This window comes from Leucoraja erinacea, chromosome 1 (genome assembly GCF_028641065.1).
Source record: "Leucoraja erinacea ecotype New England chromosome 1, Leri_hhj_1, whole genome shotgun sequence".
Classification (NCBI taxonomy): Eukaryota; Metazoa; Chordata; class Chondrichthyes; order Rajiformes; family Rajidae; genus Leucoraja; species Leucoraja erinaceus.
In genome coordinates, this window is record NC_073377.1 from 91,575,307 (window position 1) to 91,601,818 (window position 26,512).

Genomic DNA, 26,512 nt, shown 5'->3' on the forward strand with positions numbered 1-26,512 from the left:
ATGATGTAATGGATGTCCATGACTAATGACCGTTTGGATCCAGAGATCCAGAAACGGATATGAAGAGTTATGGGCCTGTGCCACTTAGGCGACTTTTTAGGCGACTGCAGGAGACTATGCCACATGGTTGACACATGTTCCCGGGTGGTTGCCGAGTAGTCGCCTTCATGGTCGTCAGGAGTTCCCGCATTCTGGTAACATGGAATATTAGCGGCGACCAGAATGAAGCCGCCATGGAGAGTAACGAGAATTCTCGTGCCGTAGGTGGAGTGATAGTGGGTTGCCAGGAGGTTAAAGGTTGTCGCAGGTTCTCGTGGTTGTAGCCGGTGCTGACCGGTGAATGTCATTGGCTCATTGAGAAAAAAAACGTAAGCAGTAGTTTTCAGAACCAAGGATAACCGACCGGTAATGTTACGGTGTTACCATGAATCTCTGGCTTCTTAAAGTTTGTCTACACTCCTTCTCCCCTCTCTACCCCCCTCGCCCCTCTACCTCCCCCTCACCCCTCTACCCCCCCTCTCCCCCTCTTTTAAAGGACTTACATGACCCTTCTTGTACACTGTGCTTTCTCCTTCTTAATTGCAATGCCAACCTTCCTGTTCATCGTGGTGTATGTCTGTATCACATTGGCTTTGAATTTCACTCAGACAGCACTCCCCCTGCTTGCTCTGTCCCCCGCCTACATAACAGGCTGGTGAAGGAAGCGATGTTGACAGTCGCCGGCAGTCGCCTGAAAAATCGCCATAAGGGCCTGTCCCACTATACGAGTTTACCCTAGAGCTCTCCCGAGTTTAAAAAAAAATCAAACTTATGGTAATTACGTGGAATGTACGTAGCGGGTACGTCGGAGCTCGGAACGTCTCTTAGCGGCTCGTAACGCTTATGGCAGGTACTCGGGAAACGCAGTAAGCTCATGAAGTGTTATCAACATGTTGAAAAATGTCCATGAGTGCCCCGAGTACCTACGAGTGGCTATTACCGTAATTCACCGAGTTTGAAAGAGGCAAACTCGGGAGAACTCTTGAATTACCTCATACAGTGGGACAGGCCCTTAAGCGGGACAGGCCCATTAGAGTGAATAAAGTGGAGGTGAGAGAAAGATGGAAATCAACAGCAAAATTAATCCAGCTGTTTGGACAAGAACTTCCATTGACAATGCTACCCCCTGATCAAACAGTGTCTTTTAAATAAAAGTGTATACTCTTCCTTAGTTTATCCTTTGCTCCTCTTTTAATCAACAAAAAATGTTACCAGTGCTCCACTTCTCTGGCATCACTCCTGGGAGGACATGAAAAATGCTGCCAGAGTGTCAAGAGTTGCTCCCCTAATTTATTTTAACAGCATGGGATATTTTTCATCCTGGTGATATATCTCTATTTAAAGATGATAAGTCACTTCATTAACCGTAATTACAACTTCAGCCCTCTTGGTGGAGAAATAACTTGGTGCCAGATACTCTTTAAGAACTTTACCTATTTCCTTCATTTCTACACATGGGTTACCTTCCTGATCCCCAGGTCCTTTATCCTCTCATTAAGTATTCTTCTACTTTCTGAGTACTTAAGACGTTTTTGGGGGATTTTCTTTGTTTTTACTTCGCAATATTTATTCATAACTTTGCTTTCCTAATTTTTCTTTTAATTTCACTCCTGCGCATTCTACAGCCTTCTGAGATTTCTGCTGCATTCAATTGCCAGTGTTTGACATCTACTTCCCTTGTTTCCCTTATCCTACACTCCATGCACTTAATCATTCTGTGGACTCCGAACTTGACATTCCCATGTTTTTTGCTTATTGGGAACGAGGTTACTGTAAACTCCTTGAAACTCCTTGACTGATTTACCTTCAAGCAGCTGCCTTCAGTCAACTTCTGCTGAAGCACTTCTCAGCAACATTGTCCTTTCCCCTTTTTATAACCTTTACTTTTATTTTATCTGCCACCTTTTCTGTAACTGTGCTGAATCCAACTGAATTATGATGTACATTGGTGTACAGAGATCTTAGGGTCCAAGTCTATAACTTAGCGGGTGGTAGATGTATGGAACAAACTGCCAGAGGAGGTAGTTGAGGCAGGTATTATAACAACAACTGGACATAGAAACATAGAAACATAGAAATTAGGTGCAGGAGTAGGCCATTCGGCCCTTGGAGCCTGCACCGCCATTCTATACGATCATGGCTGATCATCCAACTCAGTATCCTGTACCTGCCTTCTCTCCGTACCCCCTGATCCCTTTAGCCACAAGGGCCACATCTAACTCCCTCTTAAATATAGCCAATGAACTGGCCTCAACTACCTTCTGTGGCAGAGAATTCCACAGATTCACCACTCTCTGTGTGAAATATGTTTTCTCATCTTGGTCCTAAAAGACTTCCCCCTTATCCTTAAACTGTGACCCCTTGTTCTGGACTTCCCCAACATCGGGAACAATCTTCCTGCATCTAGCCTGTCCAACCCCTTAAGAATTTTGTACGTTTCTATAAGATCCCCCCTCAATCTTCTAAATTCCAGCAAGTACGAGCCGAGTCTATCCAGTCTTTCTTCATATGAAAGTCCTGCCATCCCAGGAAGCAGTCTGGTGAACCTTCTCCGTACTCCCTCTATGGCAAGAATGTCTTTCCTCAGATTAGGAGACCTAGACTGTACGCAATACTCCAGGTGTGGTCTCACCAAGGCCCTGTACAACTGCTGTAGAACCTCCCTGCTCCTATATTCAAATCCTTTTGCTATGAATGCTAACATACCATTCGCTTTCTTCACTGCCTGCTGCACCTGCATGCCTACTTTTAATGACTGGTGTACCATGACACCCAGGTCTCGTTGCATCTCCCCTTTTCATAATCGGCCACCATTCAGATAATAATCTACTTTCCTGTTTTTGCCACCAAAGTGGATAACCTCACATTTATCCACGTGATACTGTATCTGCCATGCATTTGCCCACTCACCCAGCCTATCCAAGTCACCTTGCAGCCTCCTATGACCCCCAGCTTTGTATCATCCGCAAACTTGGAGATGTTGCATTCAATTCCCTCGTCCAAATCATTAATATATATTGTAAATAGCTGGGGCCCTAGCACTGAGCCTTGCGGTACCCCACTAGTCACTGCCTGCCATTCTGAAAAGGACCCGTTTACTCCTACTCTTTGTCTGCAAGCCAGTTCTCTATCCACATCCATACTGAACCCCCAATACCGTGTGCTTTAAGTTTGTATACTAATCTCTTATGTGGGACCTTGTTGTAGCCTTATGAAAGTCCAGATATAACACAGCCACTGGTTCTCCCTTATCCACTCGACTAGTTACATCCTCGATAAATTCTATAAGATTCGTCAGACATGATTTACCTTTCATAAATCCATGCTGACTTTGTCCAATGATTTCACCACTTTCCAAATGTGCTGCTATCCCATCTTAAATAACTGACTGGCATTTTCCCCACTACCGATGTTAAATGGACAGGAACAAGGATAGCTCTGTTTCTGTGCTGTATGACCCTATGTCTCTATAGCTCCCTGAAAATAACAACGCAAGGAGATAGAGTGGTAAAGAAGGCATATAGTATGCTTGCTTTCATAGGTTGGGGCATTGAGTATAAGTTAAGAGGTTATAATGCAGCTTTATAGGACTTTGGTTCGGCTTCATTTGGAATATTGCATGCAATTCTTGTCACCCCATTACAAGAAGAATGTGAAACTTTGGAAAGGGTACAACGGAGGTTTATCAGAATGATGAATGTATGAGAGGGTATTAGCTACAAGGGGAGCTGGACCGAATTGGATTGTTTTCTCTGGAATGCTGGAGGTTGTGGGGAGATCTGATAAAAAATTATATAACATGATAAGAGGCATAAACTATCTGAATGTCAGAATGGGAAAATCAAATCCTAGAGGTAATAACTTTAAATTGAGAGGGGCAAAGTTTAATGGGCCTGTTCCACTTAGGCGACTTTTTAGGCGACTGCAGGAGACTATACAGTCGCCACATGGTTGCCACATATTCACAGGTGGTTGCCGGGGAGTCGCCTTCATGGTCGTGTGGAGTTGTCGCATTCTGGGAACTAGTCACGGCCGCATTATGGTCGCCGTGAAATTTTAAACATGTTGAAAAATTAGCGGCGACTAGAATGAAGCCGCCTTGGAGAATAATAGGAATTCTCGAGCCGTAGGTGGGTCGGCAGGAGGTCCTAGTGGGTTGCCAGGAGGTCAAAGGTTCTTGGAGGTTCTCGTAGGTTGTAGCTGGTGCTGACTGGTGAATTTCATTGGCTCATTGGGAAAAAAAAGGTAAAGCAGTAGTTTTAAGAATTAAGGATAATCGACCAGTAACGTTAAATGTCCGCCGAGCTCCACAGCTGTGTATCTATGGCTTCTTAAAAGTTGTCTTCATTCCTCTCCCCCCTTCTCCCCCATCTGCACCCCTCTTCACCCCTCTCTTAAAGGACTTAAGAGCCTGTCCCACATGGGCGCCATTTGCGCGTCATTTACGTGACTTCCTAAAAATTGGTTGGTGCATCGTGACGCGTGCATGGCGTGCATGACGCGCTTATGGCGCATGGTAAGGCATGGTGGTGCATGCAGGGACGTGCATAAGCGCGCGGCACCCAGAATTTTGGGATGCTGAAATTCCTCGCGCGCCACCTGCGTGATGCGCAAATGGCGCCCAAGTGGGACAGGCCCTTTACTCCTTTACTGTACACTGTGCTCTAGTGTATTTTTACAGCGCCAACCTTCCTGTTCGTCGTGGTGTGTGTCTGTATCACCTTGGCTTTTCACACAGCCTGGTGAACAAAGTCATGTGTGTGTGTGTGTGTGCGTGTTCCACTCTGACAGTCGCCGTTCCAGTTCTTGGTTTTTCAGGCGACTGCCGGCGACTTGAGAATCACCGGCCGTCCGCTGAAAAATCACCTAAGTGGGACAGGCCCATAAAGAAGATGTGTGGGGCAGGTTTTTACATAGAGGGTGGTGAGTCCCACTTTCACGACCTAATTGGCGACCTCTACCGAATTTGCCCTTGACTCATACTCGCAGCATGGTCACCACAAGGTCGTAGGAGGTCGTAGGTAACTCTTCCTCATGCTCGTGAGTGGTCTCCGCGTACTCTTAGCCTCAAGTAGGTCGCGGCTTTTTTTCCGTCCTGATAAAAAATGTCCACGAGTAAAAAAAAAGGTCGGCATGGAAAATAGTGATACTTTATACTCGTAGGTAGGTCGTAGGTAGGTCGTGATGATAGTCGTAGGTAGTTGTAGATAGTCGTAGGTAGTCGTAGTTAACTGGTCGAAGAAATAAAAGTGCAAACATGACATCATTTTATCATGTGATCATTTCCACTCGTAGCTAGTCGTAGAGTTGGTCTTAGGTGTGGAGGACTGAGGATGAGGGGGGTCGTAGGAGGTCGTAGACATAGTCGTAGTCCACTTCAAATGCATTAACTATATTTGAAATTTCAAGCTATGAAAGGCTGAGTACCTTTGCATGTCAAAAATGTGTGTGTAAGTTCACTCTTCTATCTTTCTTAGATTGTCGGGAAGAAACTTTGCAAAGGTATAATTATCTTTCTTCAGTACTTCGGTTGCCAAGTTTCCAGCTCTCCCCTTCTTTAAACCATATTGGCATTATTACATATTATATCACACTTCCCAGCATCTATCATTGCTCTCAACACATCTACCTTATTCACTGAAGAAGGATCTCGACCCTAAATGTCACCCATTGCTTCTCTCCAGAGATGCTGCCTGGCCCGCTGAGTTGCTCCAGCATTTTGTATCTACCTTATTCACTATACTTTTACATTTAGGCATGAACCACTAGGGACAACTAAGCCCCTCTTTGTCCATTTTCAAACCCTTGCCTTCTCTGCTTCTCTAACCTTTTCATTGATTTCTCTCACTTCATTACTTTTTTGCATATCTTTTATTCAATGTTCTTTATCACTCTACATCATCGTCTATATCTCTCGTTACCCTCAACCCTAACCAGTCTGAAGAAGGGTCTTGACTCAAAAGGTCACCCATTCCTTCTCTCCATAGATGCTGCCTGTCCCGCTGAGTTACTCCAGCTTTTCGTGCCTATCTTTGGTTTCAGATTCAGATTCAGATTCAGATTCAGATTCAGATTCAATCTTTATTGTCATTGTGCTGTGTACAGTACAGAGACAACAAAATGCAGTTAGCATCTCACCCAGAAGAGCGAACATAGAATAATGGAACAGCAAAATATATATATGTACATACATTAGCAGTAGTGCAATGTTTCTGAGGGAAGGAGTGTCCGGGGGGGGGGGTGACTGGCAATCACCAATGTGCAGAGTTAAGTTGTGTAACAGCCGCAGGGAATAAGCTGTTCCTGAACCTGCAGGTCCAGCAACGGAGAGACCTGTAGCGCCTCCCAGATGGGAGGAGGGTAAACAGTCCATGGTTGGTGTGAGAGCAGTCCTTGACGATGCTGCGCGCCCTTCGCAGACAACGCTTGCTCTGGACAGACTCAATGGAGGGGAGTGAGGAACCGGTGATGCGTTGGGCAGTTTTCACCACCCTCTGCAGTGTTTTCTGGTCAGAGAAAGAGCAGTTGCCATACCATACTTTGATACAGTTGGTAAGGGTGCTCTCGATGGTGCAGCGGTAGAAGTTCACCAGGATCTGAGGAGACAGATGGACCTTCTTTAGTCTCCTCAGGAAGAAGAGACGCTGGTGAGCCTTCTTGGCCAGTGTTGAGGTATTGTGGGTCCAAGAGAGATCATCAGAGATGTTGACCCCCAGAAACCTGAAGCTGGAAACACATTCCACCTCCGTCCCGTTAATATAGATGGGGGTGTGTGTGCCACTCCTAGACCTTCTGTAGTCCACAATGAGCTCCTTGGTCTTCTTGGAGTTAAGGGCCAGGTTGTTGTCAGCACCCCATGCTGATAGGAGCTGAACCTCCTCACTTTAGGCCATAGGCGTGCAGTTGTAGGTAAAGAGGGAGTGGAGGAGGGGGCTCAGCACACAGTCCTGTGGAACGCCGGTGTTCAGTGTGAGGGTTGAAGAGGTGTGGTTGTCTGACCTATCAGACTGGGGTCTGTTAGTTAGAAAGTCCAGTATCCAGTAGCAGAGGGAGGGGTTGATGCCCAGGTCGCAGAGTTTGGTGATCAGTATTGAGGGGATAATGGTGTTGAATGCTGAGCTGTAATCGATGAACAGCATTCTTACGTAAGTGTCTCTGTTGTTGAGGTGGGAGAGGGCGAAGTGAAGTGCCGTTGAGATGGCATCCTCCGTACTCCTGTTCTTGCAGTAGGCGAACTGATAGGGGTCCAGTGTGGGAGGTAGGCAGCCTTTGAGGTGTGCCAGGACCAGCCTCTCGAAGCACTCGGTGATGATAGGAGTAAGTGCAACTGGGCGGAAGTTATTAAGGATCGCCGCAGTGGAGTGTTTTGACACCGGCAAGATGGAGGTTTTTTCTAGGCACGTGGGGACAACTGCTTAGGCAAGTGACAGGTTGAAGATGTCAGTCCAGACGTCAGCTGCGCATCACAGGCCCTGAGGAGGCGCCGGGGATGCCGACAGGGCCAGCAGCTTTACGTGCTTTAATCCTGCTCAGTTCCGCATACACGCCGTCGGGGGTGAGTGTGAGGGGCTGGTGATCAGCAGGGAGCACAGCCTTGATGGCCATCTCTTGATTGTCCCTGTCAAAGCAGCCATAAAAGTGGTTAAGCTCCTCAAGGAAGGAGGCGTCGCTGGATGTGGGGGTGGCGTTGGAGGGTCTGTAGTCCGTGATGGCCTAGATAGACATGCGTCGGGGGTCGGAGTTGTTATTGAAGTGCTCCTCAATCCTTAGCTTGTAGCTTTTTTTTTTGTTTTTTTTGTTTTTGTTTATTTTATTAGAAGTTAATACATCACAAAACAGTACAGTGGCACCTAATTTTAGGTGCCAACTATGTAATACCGTAATCCATTCTATGTACAACCTCTAGTTTTATGTTATAAGAAAGAAGTAAGCAGAACAAGAAAAAGAAAGCAATAGAAAGGGGAAAAAGTGGAGAAATAGATGGTAGAGAGTAGAAAAACGTGAAGTGTGTATATAAAAAATAAAAAAAAGGAAGAGAGAAAGAGGAAAGTAGAAATAGAAGAGAAGGCCCCTTAAAAGAGAGTTTTTCAAATCTGTATTCGGAGATGTAGCTCTATCCGCGTCATGAACTGAAATCAGCAATCCTTACGGCACTGCTGCATCACATGATTCCAAAAAGTCGATGAAAGGAGACCAACTCTTTAAGAATTGGTCATATTTATCTATTAGTCGGAGTCTCATTTCTTCAAGGCGTGCTATGTCCATCATATTCCTAATCCACATTTTAACAGTTGGTGTGGTTGTATTTTTCCAAAATTTAAGTATCAATTTCTTTCCAATTATTAACCCATAATTAAAAAAAACATTTTGATCTTTATTTAAATTGGTATCTTCTCCTATTATTCCAAATATAATCCATTCCGTTTTGGGTTCTATTCTTGACTTGAAAATCTTTGTAAATATATCAAATATATCACTCCAAAATTTATTCAACTTTGTACATCCAACAAATGAGTGTGTTATATTAGCGTTTTGAAACAAACATTTATCGCATCTGGGAGAGATGTTTGGATAAAATTTATTCAACCTCGTTTTTGAATAATATAGTCTATGTAATAATTTGAATTGAATTAAATTATGTCTTGCATTAATAGAACAGTTATGTGTATTCATCAAATATTTTTCCCATCTATCCTTAGAGATCTTTGTCATTAGCTCTTGTTCCCAATCTTCCCTTAATGCTTCTGTTGAGGGTGATTCTCTATTTAATATATTATTATAAAAGTATGATATTAATTTTTGTGAATCAGCCTTGATATTCATTGCTTCTTCTAAAGGATCTAAAAATATAGTTTGAAATCTATGTGTATGTTTCTTCATAAAGTCACATACCTGTATATATTTAAAATATTGATTATCCTTCAATTTAAATTTTAATTTTAATTGTTGAAATGATAACAGTTTGCCCACTTCATACATGTCCCCTACTTTCCTAATCCCCAGTCTATCCCATTGTTGATATGTGTTGTCGATGAGAGAAGGTTTGAATGCGGGGTTGTTCAATAGTGGGGTTAGTACTGATAAATTATTTAATTTCAAGGATGCTTTTATTTGTTTCCAAATTCTTATTATATTGTGAATAATTGGGTTCTTCTTATATATTATACTATTCAATTTTATCGGTGAGAGCAGGATCGTTCCTATATCGTACGGATAGCACTCCTCTTTCTCCATTCTTATCCACTCCAACTGCTGAGTGGAACTATCTAGCCAGTATATTATGTTCTTAATATGCACTGCCCAGTAGTAATATATAAAGTTAGGTAATGATAAACCCCCCACTTCTTTAGATTTGCACAAATGCTTTCGTTGAATTCTATGTGTTCTGTAGTCCCATATAAAATTAGTGATAGTGGAATCTAATTTTTAAAAAAAATATTTTGGAATATATATTGGGATTGCTTGAAACAAATATATTAATTGTGGTAAGAAAGTCATTTTTATAGCGTTAATTCTACCTATCAATGAGAGTGGAAGCGTTTTCCAAAATTTAATCGTATCATTCAGTTTATTTAATAGTGGTATAAAATTGGCACTAAATAATGATTTGTGTCTTCTCTTAGCTTGTAGCTTAAACCAGCATCTGCAGTTCCTTCCTACACTTCTCATTGATTTCCTCCTTTGAACTTCACGTTCAGGTTTTCTTCTTTTGGTTATTTTTCTCAGATTCCCATCCTAATTTAAACCCTTCAGAAATGCACCAGCAAGCAAGTAGAAGGGCTGCAAGAGTATGTGTTCTATGTGTACATGGAGTGTGTGAGGTTGCAGCCCCTGTTCCAATATCTAAAGGGAGTGCTCCTTGCCTTCTGGCTGAACTTCTCACCCACCATCCTCATCATTGGACACCCTGTGTGTAGTGGAGTGGGTAGGGCTGAAGATGTCCTGGTTGGGTTACTCCTTGGCATGGCCAAGATGGCTATCCGCGAGTCACGGCACCAGGTTGTAAGAGGGCTCTGCCCGAACCGGCTGCCTGCCCCTTTTCCGGGGTTACATCTGCCCTCAGGTGGTACTAGAAAGGGACTATGCGCTGTCCCCTGGCGCCCTGGGGGATTTCTGGGACCTCTGTGTGCCGCGGTGGGTGAAAGGCATCCTCAATAAAGATGGTGATGTAGTTGTATAATAGTTTATTTAGTGGATTTGTTTGACTTGTATTATGGTGGTGGGTATTGTTTTGATTTATTTCGTACTGTACATATTATTGTAAATAATTGATTACATTATTTTTGGTTTAAAAATAAGCAAGCCAATAGCATTACAAAGTTTTCAAGAAGGAACTGCAGATGCTGGAAAATCGACGGTACACAAAAATGCTGGAGAAACTCAGCGGGTGCAGCAGCATCTATGGAGCAAAGGAAATAGGTAATGTTTCGGGCCGAAACCCTTCATTACAAAGTTGTCTGGCACGCTGACCTCTGCCGGGCTGAGGCCAGGCGACATCTCTCAACACCTCCTCCAACTTATCCTTGGACCATGATCCCACAGATGAGCATCAGGCCTTAATCTCAAACACCATTACTGATTTCATCACTTCTGACTGTCTGCCTTCCATACCTTTTTGTTTCTCAGTCCCGCACTGCCCGTTTTTACATTCTCCCCAAAATCCACAAACTCAAATGCCATGGCGGACCCATTGTTTCTGCCTGCTCCTGTCCCAAGGAAATTATTTCCACGTACCTTGACTCCATCCTATCTCCCCTGGTCCAATCTCTCCTGACCTATGTTCAAGATATCCCACATGCCCTTCGTCTCTATGAGTTCCGTTTTCTGAGCCCCCACTCCCTCATCTTTACTATGGATGTTCAGCCACTCTACACCTCCATCCCCCTCCAGCAAGGCCTTAAAGCCCTCTGTTTCTTCCTCGACCGCAGAACCATCTAATTTCCCTCTATTATCGCACTACTCCACCTAGCAGAGCTGGTCCTCACACTCAACAATTTCCCCTTTGACTCCTCCCACTTCCTCCAAGTCCAAGGCATAGCTAAGGGCACCCGCATGGGTCCCAGTTATGCCTGCCTCTTTGTTGGTTATGCTGAACAATCCCTGTTCCATTTCAGATGCCCTGGTGTGGAGCGCCTCATCCTGGGAGCAGATGCGGCGTTGACAGAGGAATTGGGAGTAGGGGATGGAGTCCTTACAGGAAGCAGGGTGGGAAGAAGTGTAGTCCAGGTAGCCATGGGAGTCAGTAGGTTTATAGTGGGAGTCTGCATCCTGCGGGCATGAACATTGAATTCTCCCAATTTTGTTAGCCCTTGCCGTCTCCTCCCATCCCTCAGCCCTCGGGCTCCTCCTCCTCGTTTTTCCTTTCTTCTCCCTGCACCTCCCCCCCCCTTATTCAAGATGTGGACTCTAATACATCAGCGAGACCAAATGTTGGTTGGACGATCATTTTGCAGAACACCTTCATTTAGCCCGCGTGAACCAAACTGACATCCCAGTTGCTGGACACTTTAATTCTCATTCCCTTTCCTACACAGACCTTTCTGTCCTCAGTCTCCTCCATTGTTAGAGTGAGGCTAAACGCAGCTTGGAGTATCAGCATCTCATATTTTGCCTGGGCAGCTTACAACCCAGTGGTATGAATATTGATTTCTCTCACTTCAGGAGGCCTCGGCATTTCCTCTCTCTATATCCCTCCCCCACCCAAGCATCATTAGCTTCTCATTTTCACCCTACAAACAGCTTATCATCTGTTTCCTTTATCATCATAACATTTTTGCATCTTTCATTCATTGTTCTTTGTCTCTCCACATCACCGTCTATATCTCTTGTTTCCGTTATCCCTAACCAGTCTGAAGAAGGGTCTCGACCTGAAACGTCACCCATTCATTCTCACCAGAGATGCTGCCTGTCCCACTGAGTTACTGCAGCTTTTTGTGTATCTTCTCTCCACTGATGTTGGCTGACCAGCAAATATTTTCCAGTACAATCGGTGTTTCTCTCCCAAGATTCCCATTATCCAAACTATATTCAATTACCATCTGTTATTTTCTCCCCAGATTTCTATTATTAATTCTATTTAGCTTTTGTAGATTGGAAATTACTTGCCAATACTTCTATGTCAACTATAGAGTTTAGACTCATTTACAAGCTGCCTTGTATTTTAAGATTGACTTGCCTCTGAAAAAGTGGCAGATTTTGCTTGGTGACATTTGGGATTGTAGATCTTCCATAACTTTCATTATGAAAAGTCAGATGGATGGCATGTTGTTTTACAAGAATGATGAGATATTCCTGGGCGATACAATGGTGCGGCAGTCGAGTTGCTGCCTCGCAGCACCAGAGAGATTGGTTCGATCCTGACTGCGGTACCTATCTGCACGCTATTTGTATGGAGGTTGTTTGTTCTCTCGGTATCTGTGTGTGTTTTCTCCGGGTGATCCAGTTTCCTTCCACATCCCAAAGACATGCAGGTTTGTAAGTTAATTTGCTTTGCAAATTGTTCCTAGTGTGTAGGATATAACTTGTATATGGGTGATTGCTGGTCGTCATGGACTCGGTGGGCTGAAGGGCCTGTTTCCACAGCGAATCTCTAAAAACTTAACTGTAAAAAAAAAAAAGAATAATAAAGAATGTGCCAGGGTGAAATACATCTGTGCAAAATCACAATGGTATTATTACTAAACAGACCAAACCCAAGTGCAATGTGAGCATCATTTTGTTCACATTTACCTGTAACAGGATGTTTGGTGGAGGATGAGTGATCCTTCAAGTATGATGGACACATAATATATACACATAAAGCAATTTTATTAGTATATTATTACAAAATTTCATATTGAGTCTGTACAATAGTTGCTTTATTCAACATGATTGTATACACTAATGGAGCAGGATAGGAATTCCACAATCCGGAATGGGGAGCTAATATTCCAAGGTCAATATGGTGGGGGCAGGACACAATTCCCACCAGCTGGGCTTAAGAGTAGGGATAGAGAAAAGGACAATTCTTCCAAATGCTCTCCCGGTTCCAAAAGCAAATTTGAAATCATAAAAATCATGAAAACTAATAGCACAGAAAATGTATCCATTAGGTCTGACATGTCCACGCCAGTCAAAACAAAATGGAACTCTTCCATTCACTTCTGAGATTTTGGCCTTCAACTTTGTAGGATACAACTGTCTGAAGAAGGGTCTCGACCTGAAAAGTCACCCATTACTTATCTCCAGAGATGCAGCCTGTCCTGCTAAGTTACTCCAGCATTTAGTGTCTTTCTACAGAAACTTATTAATTTGTGTCAGGAACATCTGCCTCAATTGCCCTTTCAGACCCTGAGTTCTAGACTCTTATTCCTTTTTGAATGTTTTGGCTTTAGAATTGCCATAGAGTGGGCTGAATCCTTTGATAGCATGGACCAGTTTTTCCAGTGGGCGGGCCATAATTTCAGGTGCAGAGAGAGGGAACAAGATAGGCCAGGTTACTTGCCATGGAGCCAGGGACTGCCCACCTGCAGGGGGAAGTCAGCATGGTCTGAGTAAGGAACGATATTCTCTGTAGTGTTGTACAAATCTATATTATTAAAAGTCTGATCTTGACCACTTCCTGTTGGTCTGTATATTGATTTTAGAAGAATCACTGCCACTTACAGCTGTGATTTTTGGGCATCTTACTCAGAGCCCCCCTCCGCTGCGCTCCGGAGGGACTATAAAACCCAGATATGTTGAGTGCCTCAGTCAGTCTCTGCAAGATGGGGGAGTGAGAGGATCATGTCTCTAAGTCTGAGCTGTGAATAACACTGAACACATGTCACCAAACTGTGAGTGGTTTTACTAACCTGTCAGTGCCCTTAATGTGGTTTGAAAATATAGTTTGGAAATGCTAAAGCTGGGTTGCCTTTGGTTTGGAAATGCTAAAGCTGTGTTGTCTTCGATTTGGAAATGCTAAAGCGGTGTTGCCTTTAGTTTGGAAATGCTAAAGCTGTGCCTGATTAAAGTTGCCTTGCCTACTTAAAGTTGCCTTGCCTAATTAAAGTTGCCTTGCCTTCTATATAATTAAAAGTCTAATCTTGACCACTTCCTGTTTGCGCTTTATATTGATTTTAGAAAAAATGGTACCACGTACGGCTGTGATTTTTGGCTATCTTACTCAGAGTCCCCCTCCGCTCATCAGGTGCTGAGGATTTTTCCCATCAATGAAAAATAAAAGAGTTATTAGTGTTAAAAAAAATGTTGAGATTCTCTCTCCTGTCAATCATGCCATGAAGGCCATGCCCCTTCTGGTGAGAGGGGGAGGGACTAAAAACCCAGAAGTGTGGGTGTGGGTCAGTCTCTGCAAGATGGAGGAGTGAGAGGTCACGACTTGCTGTCTTTAGTGGCCTTGCACCCTGCTTGAAATGGTATGAAACTGCACTTGAATTTGGTGGCCTTGCACCCCGCCCCCCCCTTCCCCCACTGGCCACCAATATTGGAATTGGTGGAGAAGTGGAATATTGTGTTGGGGGACTACCACTCTCATGTGATGCTGGGATCCAACAGGTCCCACTTAGTCTAGTATAAAAATAAATTGTGATCACTAGAACAATTATATCAAAATCTGGAGCAATCAGATTTACTAAAATTTGGTTGTTCTGTGACTGAACTGTGATTGTTATCTTTTAGAATGATTTGGTTGAGATGGGAATAGCTTAGATGGGACATCTTAATCGGCATGCATACGTTGGGCCAAAGGGCCTGTTTCCATGCTGTATGACTAGATGACCCTATCTGGATGAAGAAGAATTATAGTTATTGCATTATTGTTGATGCCGGTTGGAAGAGTGTCTTGGGACAGTTTCATGTTGAAAATAGGTGTCAAGCTAAAATAAAAATGGCACAAACAAAAATCAGGGAACAATGTAACTAAAGGCACTCAGAATTACTTTAAATTGTTCTGCACTGCATTTCAAACAGAAAAATGCCAATTTATTTGCAGTGGTGAGAACAAATTTCTGGACCATGCAACACTTCTTTAGAAATACATTAGAAACACTTCTTTAGAAAGCCTACTGTAGTTTATTGTGCTAACGGTTTCAGGGTCAGATTTGAACCTGGAATCTTCTGACTGAGAGGCATGAGTGGTAGCAAATGAAACACAGCTGAAATATCTACAGAGGTGTTTCACCATCCGTAGGAATTTCAGACGCTTTCGTATGAGGCTAACAAAGAATGTTGGCATTGTGACTGCCTTTTGAATTTTGAACCCTAGATCATGTTGGGAATTTTAAAAAAATGCAAATAAGAAACATTATATACCACACTATCCAAATTATAAACAGTTGCTCAATGCTAGGCAATCATCTCAGATGAAAATTTATTGCCCAATACACACATTTCCTAATACATTTTGATCCAGTCATTCTTTATGGCATTTAAGTGGACCTATACAACATAAACATTGTGGATATAATGAGCATATCAACCTCAAGTTAAACTGACAAGTAAATCATTCACTTCTAAAGCTGCCTGTGTTCTGTTAATGGAACTCTCCAAATCTGTGGTTTCCTAAATATTATACGTAGGTATATGTTCCAGATTAAACTTTCTATTTTCCTCAAGATGGTGTTAGCTTACAGTCTTCATTAGCTTGGTTTTTGCCTGAAGAATTGGATCTATCACTAAAATCAAAGGCGATTACACAGCTCACTGGTCATTTAGGAATTCTGTGGCTAAATTAAGCATGTAACGCATGCCACAGCCTCTGAGACTCTGTTTATTCAGTGAAAGTGCTCTGTAATTTATTTAAAATAATCCATTTTAACAAATAAAGAGACCATTAACTCCATATTCCTGCAGGCATGTATTTAAATGCAGCCTCGTTATGGTCTGCTTTCTTGGTTTGACTTAAAAGCTTAACAAGAATGAAGGAGTATTGTGAGGAAAGACGCACAACTGAGAAGTGCCTGTAGCTGGAGCTGCCATTTATTAGATTAATCTGGCAGATTTATGATGTTCTACTTCAATGATATTTCTACCAATAATCAATCATAGCTTGCAATCAATCATTTACTTAATATTCCTCCAGGCCAAGCAAATTCTTACCTTCTCTGTATCTCAGTATTCTCAGGTAGATGAGCTCACATTTTTTTTATGTTCAAAGGGATGTTTATTTGCTATGTGCAGAATTTATAGTCTCTTCAATAATATTAATAATGATCACTATTGAAAGTGTTGAACAATCAAACCTCACACAAAACATTAAAATAGCTGCAAGTATCTAAAAGATCAACAACGATATGACTGCTAAGTGTATGATTAATTGTATCTGAAAAACAAGAATGTAGTGACCTGTTTATTGCATCACTGAAGTACTGTCATTGCTGGTGAAGTTTTGCATTAGTCATTTGGGGTACACAAGAAAGGTTAAGATAATGTGCAAAGTGGAAAAAGAGGCTAGTTAACTTCAAGCTGATTTTAACCAGATCGTTGTGCAATGATTTGCCTGAGGTTTCCAACAACGTCTTTGTGGAAAGGCAGACTTTCTCTGCATGCTGCAGCCAAGCATCTGTTGGTAATTAGTATCCAGTCTCTGTTGAGAACTTGTGATATTTAATATTTCCTTACCACTTGAACAAATAAGCGATAATAACTGCAAGGTACTTGACCACAGGAGTAGAAAGATGTGTAGCATGAAAGAGTCAGTGTGCGCCTTGGCTGAAGGAGTGCTGTTGAACTTTCCACAGAAAGTCTGATTGATCCCCAAAATTTGGCAGAATGCTCGCCTCATGATCTCGAAAAGAATAAAACCTATCAATCTTCTGGGTGAAAATACTATGCCTCTCATTCAGTCCGAATTTCGAAGTTGCTCTTTTTGCCGATTAACCCTGCAATGATGCTTCCCAGAGCTATGTAGCTCCTTATTTTGCTAATTCAGGCTGTGGAATAATTGCTATCCTTGACCTTTTTACATAATGTCAAGGGCAAATACCTCTGGTGACAGCAGCAGCAGCTGAAAGTACAAGGAGAAATTAGCAATTTCAATTCCCTCGCCTATACTTCTTTTTAAATGGTCTATGCATGAATTGAAGCAAGACATTTTGCAACACGTATTGTTAAAAAGCAGATAAATAATTTTGTTCAAAGAAATTATACTTTAAATAAAGCTCTGTGTGATATTTCAAAATATTTTCCACAAAGTCAATGCATGACTGTCAGGCTAATGTTTTGGCTGCTAGGGTATGCAGCGTTTTGAATCGTTTTTGGCCTCAGGGTAACAGGGAAAGTGATAATCCTAGGAAATAGCTAACATTAATATTAACAACAATTAACAACACAAGTACAGGCTATGTGGCCCAACCAACCTATGCTGATGTTTATGCTTCACACAAGCCTCCTCACCAACAAGTTTAAAATAACTCATGGCATTAAAAAAAATCATGGAGCATACTTGAGTCATCACAGAGATGCAAGACGTTTCTCTTTCTGATTCAAAAATCTGTGCCCTAATGTCAAGGTCAGGGTAAGTCTATCTGAGCCGTCACCACCACAGTAACTTGGCTCAGAGGTAGTATTCCTAATTATCTTAAATATTCCCGGTGGAAACCTAGAGCACTTTGGGATTTTAATGGACTCTTGCTGTGGCAAGGGAGAAACAAAGTTAAGTAAAAAAAGGGGCAGAGATCCAAGGAAAGACACAAAATCCTGGAGTAACTCAGTGGGTCAGGCAGGATCTCTGAAAAATGTGGATAGGTGACGTTTTGGATCAGGACCCTTCTTCAGACCCTTTTTCAGGTCAGGACCATTCCTCAGACCATCCAAGACAGTTCCATAATGTTCATGACCATCCAACAGCCATGACATCCATGACCATCCAACATGGCAGTGATTCATGTTAGCAACATGGATCTGTTTGTAAAGAAGCCTAAAGGGCTCAGCTTCTTCGTTTGTCAAGGTGGGGTGACCTTTTACCTCACAGCTCCTCTGGCTGATATGCCTCATTCTGCCAGAGAAGAGTCAGTGTTCCTATTTCTGTCCAGGGTACTGTAGACCCTGCAAGAGATGAGGAACCTTCTGAGTTGGAAGTCCTCTGTGCCTGTTAATACCTCTCTGATGGATTCCGATTCTGCTCCAGTTGGGCTGGTATTTGTGATCAGTTCTTCCTGTCCAATCTTCACATCACTCCAGCTTCACTTCTACTGGACGTTGGAAGTCAATAAATAAATGGTGCTGAAGTTAGAGATACTGGATGGGGCTGGATGCAAACAATACTGAAATGTAAACTCTTTTCTGCCTGCATAAGTTGCTTGACCTAATGGTTGTAGCATTTTCTGTTTTTGTTTTAGGATGAATTACAATTTGATTCATTGCCTATTTCTATTATTGATCATCTTTTGGGTTTTTCTAAAAGAATATTACCGACAATTACAAAATTGCAGTGATTAGTGTCATGTGGGTTAAAGTAACAGGTCTTCGCAGGTGCAACAAATGTACAGTCATATGTCCAGCAAATGCCCAAGATCTCGCACATTCATTTGCACAGTTAAACACCGCTCAAAAAGATGGTACCATAGAAATTGCAATACACGTAAATAGCTGCTTGGAACAACGAACATCCTGCTGGACGAACTCAATGGGTCAATCTGCATCTGTGAGGGGAAATTAATTGTTTGGTGTTTCAAGAGTCAAGAGTCAAGAGTCAACAGAATCAAGAGTGTTTTATTGTCATATGTCCCAGATAGAACAATTGAATTCTTACTTACAGAGGGACAACCGAATATGCAACCATAATACACTGTAAACAATATAATAAATGAGCGAGAAAAGAAGTTTTGTGTGTGTACAGATATACACATACTCAAAATTACATAAAAATAAAGATGATATAGATGATATATCTATCTCTATCTCTATCTCTATCTCTATCTCTATCTCTATCTCTATCTCTATCTCTTTTTCTATCTCTATCTCTATCTATATATTACTAAAAGGCTGATCTTGACCACTTCCTGTTGTTCTGTATATTGATTTTTAAATAAACGCTGCCACTTATGGCATCTTACTCCCCCTCCGCTGTGCAGGGCAAGAGGATTTTTCCCATTGATGAAAAATAAAAGAGTTATTAGAGTTTAAAAAATGTTGAGATTCTCTCTCCTGAAGGCCACGCCCCTTCCGGAGGGACTATAAAACCCGGAAGTGTTGAATGCCTCTGCTCTGCAAGATGGGGGAAGCGAGAGGGTCATGTCTCTCAGTCTCAGCTGTGAATAACACTGAACACATATCTTCTAAACTGTGAGTGTGGTTTTACTAACCTTGAGTGCCCTTAATGTGGTTTGAAAATGAAAATGTGGTTGGTTTGAATTAAAGCAAAGCTAATGGTGGTTGGTGGTGGTTGGTTTGAAATAAAGCACAGCAAATGGTGGTTGGCTTGAAATAAAGCACTGCAAATGGTTGGTGGTGGTTGCTTTGAAATAAATAAAGCACAGCAAATGGTTGGTGGTGTTGGTTTGACATAAAGCACATGATTAAAAGTCTAAACTTGATAACATCCTGTTTGCACTGTATATATTTTTTTTTTTTTTTTTTTTTTTTTTTTTTTTTTTTTTTTTTTAGAACAAGAAAAAGAAAGCAATAGAAAGGGGAAAAAGTGGAGAAATAGATGGTAGAGAGTAGAAAAACGTGAAGTGTGTATATAAAAAAAAAAAAAAAGGAAGAGAGAAAGAGGAAAGTAGAAATAGAAGAGAAGGCCCCTTAAAAGAGAATTTTTTTAATCTGTATTCGGAGATGTAGCTCTATCCGCGTCATGAACTGAAATCAGCAATCCTTACGGCACCGCTGCATCACATGATTCCAAAAAGTCGATGAAAGGAGACCAACTCTTTAAGAATTGGTCATATTTATCTATTAGTCGGAGTCTCATTTCTTCAAGGCGTGCTATGTCCATCATATTCCTAATCCACATTTTAACAGTTGGTGTGGTTGTATTTTTCCAAAATTTAAGTATCAATTTCTTTCCAATTATTAACCCATAATTAAAAAAAACATTTTGATCTTTATTTAAATTGGTATCTTCTCCTATTATTCGTTTGCACTGTATATTTATTTTAGATAAGACGCTACCACGTACGGCTGTGAATTCTGCCCATCTTACTCAGTTCCACTCCGCTCATCAGGTGCAGAGGATTCTTCCCATCAACAAAAAAAAAAAGTGTTATTAGTTTTTCAAAAAAGTTGAGAATCTCTTTCCTGTCAATCACGCCATGAAGGCCATGCCCCTTCCGGTGGGAGGGGGTTGGATTATAAAACCCGGAAGTGTGGGTGTGGCTCAGTCTCTGCAAGGAGGGAGAGGTCACGAATGTCTGATCTGTGAATCATAGAAACATACAAACATAGAAAATAGGTGCAGGAGTAGGCCATTCGGCCCTTCGAGCCTGCACTGCCATTCAATATGATCATGGCTGATCATCCAACGCAGTATCCTGTACTACCTTCTCTCCATAACCCCTGATCCCTTTAGCCACAAGGGCCACACTAACTCCCTCTTAAATATAGCCAACAAACTGGCCTCAACTACCTTCTGTGGCAGAGAATTCCAGAGATTCACCACTCTCTGTGTGAAAAATGTTTTCCTCATCTCGGTCCTAAAAGATTTCCCCCTTATCCTTAAACTGTGACCCCTTGTTCTGGACTTCCCCAACATCGGAAACAATCTTCCTGCATCTAGCCTGTCCAACCCCTTAAGAATTTTGTAAGTTTCTATAAGATCCCCCATCAATCTTCTAAATTCTAGCGAGTACAAACCGAGTCTATCCAGTCTTTCTTCATATGAAAGTCCTGAAATCCCAGGAATCATTCTGGTGAACCTTCTCTGTACTCCCTCTATGGCAAGAATGTCTTTCCTCAGATTAGGAGACCAAAACTGTACGCAATACTCCAGGTGTGGTCTCACCAAGACCCTGTACAACTGCAGTAGAACCTCTCTGCTCCTATACTCAAACCCTTTTGCTATGAATGCTAACATACCATTCGCCTTCTTCACTGCCTGCTGCACCTGCATGCCTACCTTCAATGACTGGTGTACCATGACACCCAGGTCTCGTTGCATCTCCCCCTTTCCTAATCGGCCACCATTCAGATAAAAGTCTACTTTCCTGTTTTTGCCACTAAAGTGAATAACCTCACATTTATCCACATTATACTGCATCTGCCATGCATTTGCCCACTCACCCAGCCTATCCAAGTCACCTTGCAGCCTCCTAGCATCCTCCTCACAGCTAACACTGCCCCCCAGCTTCGTGTCATCTGCAAACTTGGAGATGTTGCATTCAATTCCCTCGTCCAAATCATTAATATATATCGTAAATAGCTGGGTTCCCAGCACTGAGCCTTGTGGTACCCCACTAGTCACTGCCTGCCATTGTGAAAAGAACCCGTTTACTCCTACTCTTTGCTTCCTGTCTGCCAGTCAGTTCTCTATCCACATCAATACTGAACCCCCAATACCATGTGGTTTAAATTTGTATAATAATCTCTTATGTGGGACCTTGCCGAAAGCCTTCTGAAAGTCCAGATATAACACATCCACTGGTTCTCCCTTATCCACTCTACTAGTTACATCCTCGAATAATTCTATAAGATTCATCAGACATGATTTACCTTTCATAAATCCATGCTGACTTTGTCCAATGATTTCACCACTTTCCAAATGTGCTGTTATCCCATCTTTAATAACTGATTCTAGCAGTTTCCCCACTACCGACGTTAGAATATCTGGTCTGTAATTCCCCGTTTTCTCTCTCACTCCCTTTTTAAAAAGTGGGGTTACATTAGCTACCCTCCAATCCTCAGGAACTACTCCAGAATATAAAGAGTTTTGAAAAATTATCACTAATGCATCCACTATTTCTGGGGCTACTTCCTTAAGTACTCTGGGATGCAGCCTATCTGGCCCTGGGGATTTATCGGCCTTTAATCCATTCAATTTACCTAACACCTTTTCCCGGCTAACCTGGATTTCACTCAGTTCCTCCATCTCATTTGACCCCCGGTCCCCTGCTATTTCTGGCAGATTATTTATGTCTTCCTTAGTAAAGACAGAACCAAAGTAGTTATTCAATTGGTCTGCCATGTCCTTGTTCCCCATGATCAATTCACCTGTTTCTGTCTGCAAGGGACCTACATTTGTTTTAACTAATCTTTTTCTCTTCACATATCTATAAAAGCTTTTGAGTCAATTTTTATGTTCCCTGCCAGTTTTCTTTCATAATCTATTTTCCCTTTCCTAATTAAGCCCTTTGTCCTCCTCTGCTGGACTGAATTTCTCCCAGTCCTCTTGTAGGCTGCTTTTTCTGGCTAATTTGTACGCTTCATGTTTTGTTTTGATACTATCCCTGATTTCCCTTGTTATCCATGGATGCACTACCTTCCCTGATTTATTTTTTTGCCAAACTGGGGTGAACAATTGTTGTAGTTCATCCATGCAGTCATTAAATGCCTTCCATTGCATATCCACCGTCAACCCATTAAGAATCAATTGTCAGTCTATCTTGGCCAATTCACGTCTCATACCCTCAAAGTTACCTTTCTTTAAGTTCAGGACCCTTGTTTCTGACTTAACAATGTCACTCTCTATCCTAATGGAGAACTCAACCATATTATGTTTACTCTTGCCCAAGGGGCCACGCACAACAAGACTGCTAACTAACCCTTCCTCATTACTCAATACCCAATCTAGAATAGCCTGCTCTCTCGTTGGTTCCTCTACATGTTGGTTTTAGAAACCTATCCCGCATACATACCAATCAACTGAACACACTGAATGTCTACTGAACTGTGAGTGTTGTGTTTATGTGGTGTTTATGTGGTGTTTTGCGGATTTATGGTGGTTTCATCCTGTATGAAACTGCATTTGAATGTGGTGGCATTGCAACCTGCATGAAATGGTATGAAACTGCATTTGAATTTGGTGGCCTTGCACCCTGCTAGAAGTGGTGTGTCACTGCACTTGAATTTGGTGGCCTTGCACCCTGCTTGAAGTGTTATGAAACTGTACTTGAATTTAGTGGCTTTTCACCATGTTTGAAGTGGTCTTGCACCCTGCTTGAAGTGGTACGAAATTGCACTTGAATTCGGTGGTCTTGCACCCTGCTTGAAGTGGCATGAAACTGCACGAATTTGGCGGCCTTGGACCCTGCTTGAAATGGCATGAAAATGCACTTGAATTTGGTAGCCTTGCATCCTGCTTGAAGTGGTATGGAACTGCACGAATTCGGAGGTCTTGCACCCTGCTTGAAGTGGTAGGAAAGTGCACCTGAATTTGGTGGCCTTGCACCCTGCTTGAAGTGGTGTGTAACTGCACTTGAATTTGGTGGCCTTGTGCCCTGCTTGAAGTGGTATGAAACTGCACTTGAATTTGGTGGCTTTTCACCCTTTGAAGTGGTCGGAAACTGCACTTGAATTTGGTGGCCTTGCACCCTGCTTGAAGTGGCATGAAACTGCACTTGAATTTGGTGGCCTTGCACCCTGCTTAAAGTGGTAGGAAACTGCACTTGAATTAGGTGGTCTTGCACCCTGCTTGAAGTGGTAGGAAACTGCACCTGAATTTAGTGGCCTTGCACCCTGCTTGAATTGGTAAGAAACTGCACTTGAAGTTGGTGGCCTTGCACCCTGCTTGAAATGGAATTTCAAGGAATAGCTGTGAGTCAACTGCCAACCCACCGGCCGTGAGTGAGCTGACAGCACATCAGGCTTGAGTCACTGAGCTGCCACCCCAAGAATCCATTTGACCCACAATGTCCATACTAGCCCTCTGGAAACCAGTCCCTTCTACCCACAACACCTGTACTAGAGCTCCAGAAAGCCCCCCCCCCTCCCTCCTCCCCCACCCCCCCCCCCCCCCCCCCCCCCCCCCCCCCCCCCCCCCCCCCCCCCCCCCCCTCCACACCCTCCCACTGGCCACCAATTTTGGAATTGGTGGAGGTGGAATATTGCGTTGGGGGACAAGCCCTCCCAACTAACTAATTATATGCTTTAAATTCAGGTAATTCAAGTAAGATGTATCATATTTGTTTCACAATGCTTCAATCTATAATAACTGAAATTTTCATTCAGTTCTCTTATTTTTAAGAAAGTTATGGGCTTTTATGTCAATTGACTGCCCTCGATCACAGCTTTTGTGTTAAGTTAATGCAAAAGCAATAGGGAACAAGATGCTAATTTCCGATTATGAAAATGACCATAACTTTGTTAATACTGCAGATATGAAAGTGAATTAGGTATCAAATTAAAGTTATGTTTATGCTTTCGCTGATGGGATTAATTACAGGCATGATTTTTTTAATCTCAAAATTTTGTAACATTCCTAAATTTTGTAGAACAAATCCTTTTATTTTTATTAATACGTATTTGTTCGTCTTTTATTATTTTTATTTTAATCTTAAAATGAACGTATTTAAAATACCAAAGAGTAAAAGAAGACTCAATGAAATAATCCTCCCTGACAGAAAGCCATAATTAAAACTTTAGTAAGTCATGAGGGCTATTTTAACACCTGTTATGCTAATGATTTAGTATCATTAATATATGTTAACCTCCCTGCCTGACTGGCGCCACCATCACCTGAGGCTGGTTGACGAGAGGGAAAATGTCGGGGAGAGTCCGCTGGCCACCCACTCTTCAGTATTATTAACTTTTGATAGCGGTGCACGTGGCTTTCCGTTTGAAGTCGAATTCGAGAATAGTTAAACAGCACATTAGTTTGACTGTATTTTTTTTAATTCTGTCTTCTTAACAGCCCATCATGTCAAAGAAAACCCAGAAAATGCTGAGGGAAGAAAAAAACAGTTTTTAATGAGGATTGGGAACTACAATATAATCTTGTTTCTGCTAAAGATAAGATGATTTGCTTGCTTTGTGATACTGCAATATTAACATTGAATAAATTCAATGCTTATTGGCATTGTGCCACTCGTAAGGACCACAAATATTTCAAATTAGAGAGTGAGGCACGAAAGGCTGCATTGCAGAAATTAAAAGATGAAAAGCAAAGGCAAAGGCAGTTATTTCAAGCATGTACGGATGTGACGCCGACGACGAGAAGCCGAAGCAAAGAAGTGGAAGCCAAATAACCGAATGGAAATTAAGCCGAAATGCCAAATAACCGAATGGAAACTAAGCCGAAACGCCAACTAACCGAAAGGGCGGGATGCCTAAAAGCCAACTAACCGAAAGGCTGCATCACCTAAAAGCAAACTCACCGAATGGCCGCTCTGCCAAAACGCCACCTACCCGAAAGGCGGCGTCGCCTACAAGCCAACGAACCGAACCTGAAGAATCTGGGAAATCCAAGGGTGGAGGACTTTGCTTCATAACCAATAATAACTGGTGCAACCCTGGGATTATTAAGACGCTTTCCCGTTCCTGCTCGCTGGGACCTGGAGCACCTGACAATCTCATGCCACCCATTTCTACCTTCCCTGTGAGTTCAGCTCAGTGATCGTCACAGCCGTCTACATTCCACCGCTTGCGGACACCGACGTGGCACTATCGTCCCTACACGATGTGTTATGTCAACATCAAAACAAGAACCCGGATGCGGCTATGGTGGTGGCTGGAGATTTTAATAAATCAAATCTCAAAAAGGTCATGCCTAAATTCTACCAACACATCACGTGTGCCACCAGGGGGGAAAGAAACCTGGACCACTGCTATACGCCGTTCAGGAGGGGCTACTAGGCCATTTCACTCCCTCCCTTTGGCAAATCTGACCACACTGCCATTTTCCTGCTGCCGGAGAATAAACAAAGGATAGTACGGAGAATAAACAAAGGATAGTACAGGAAACGGCAGTGACGAGGGACGTAAAGCGGTGGTCCGACCAGTCAGAGGCTATGCTGCAAGATGTACTGAGCGATGTCGACTGGAATATGTTCCATGCAAGTTCCAGTGACGTCAGTGAGTTCGCGGAAGCAGTCGCAGACTTCATTGCAACAATACCCACTAACATTGTCCCCAAGGTAAGGGTTAGCCTCTTTCCCAATCAAAAACCCTGGGACAGGTCCATTCGCGCTGCCTTGAATGCTCGCACTGCTGCTTACAACTCCGGCCTGGCATCCGACAATATGGACGTCTACAAGGAAGAGTCCGACCAACTGCAAAGGGCGGTGAAGGACACAAAAATGAGGTACAGGGACAAGATGGAGTCACAGATGGAGCAGCAGGACACCAGATGCCTTTGGCAGGGGCTACAGACTATAACTAACTACCGGAGCAGCCCCCACTCAACAGGAAATGCCGGCACCTCCCTAGCTGATGACCTGAACTCTTTCTACGCACGTTTCGAGATGGGCAACATCACCCCAGGTGTGCCAGCTAATGACAACACCGCCTGCATGCTGGCTAGCGAGGCTGGAGGGAGGTCCTCCGATGGGGATGGATACACATTCCCGTTGTCTGAGCACGACGTGAGGAGGGCACAGACACATGTGGACACGAGGAAAGCTGGAGG

General features: G+C 42.7%; 1 protein-coding gene across 1 annotated transcript in view; it reads left to right on the forward strand.

Moving 5' to 3' along the window:
- LOC129711178 (uncharacterized) overlaps positions 1-14,724 on the forward strand; it is a gene marked incomplete at its 5' end in the record, with an annotated part of 31,886 nt that extends 17,162 nt beyond the window's left edge. Inside the window, 1 exon segment of the mRNA XM_055659035.1 lies at positions 14,695-14,724. Coding sequence (XP_055515010.1) covers positions 14,695-14,724 — 30 coding nt within the window.
- Positions 14,725-26,512: the final 11,788 nt, after the last annotated feature.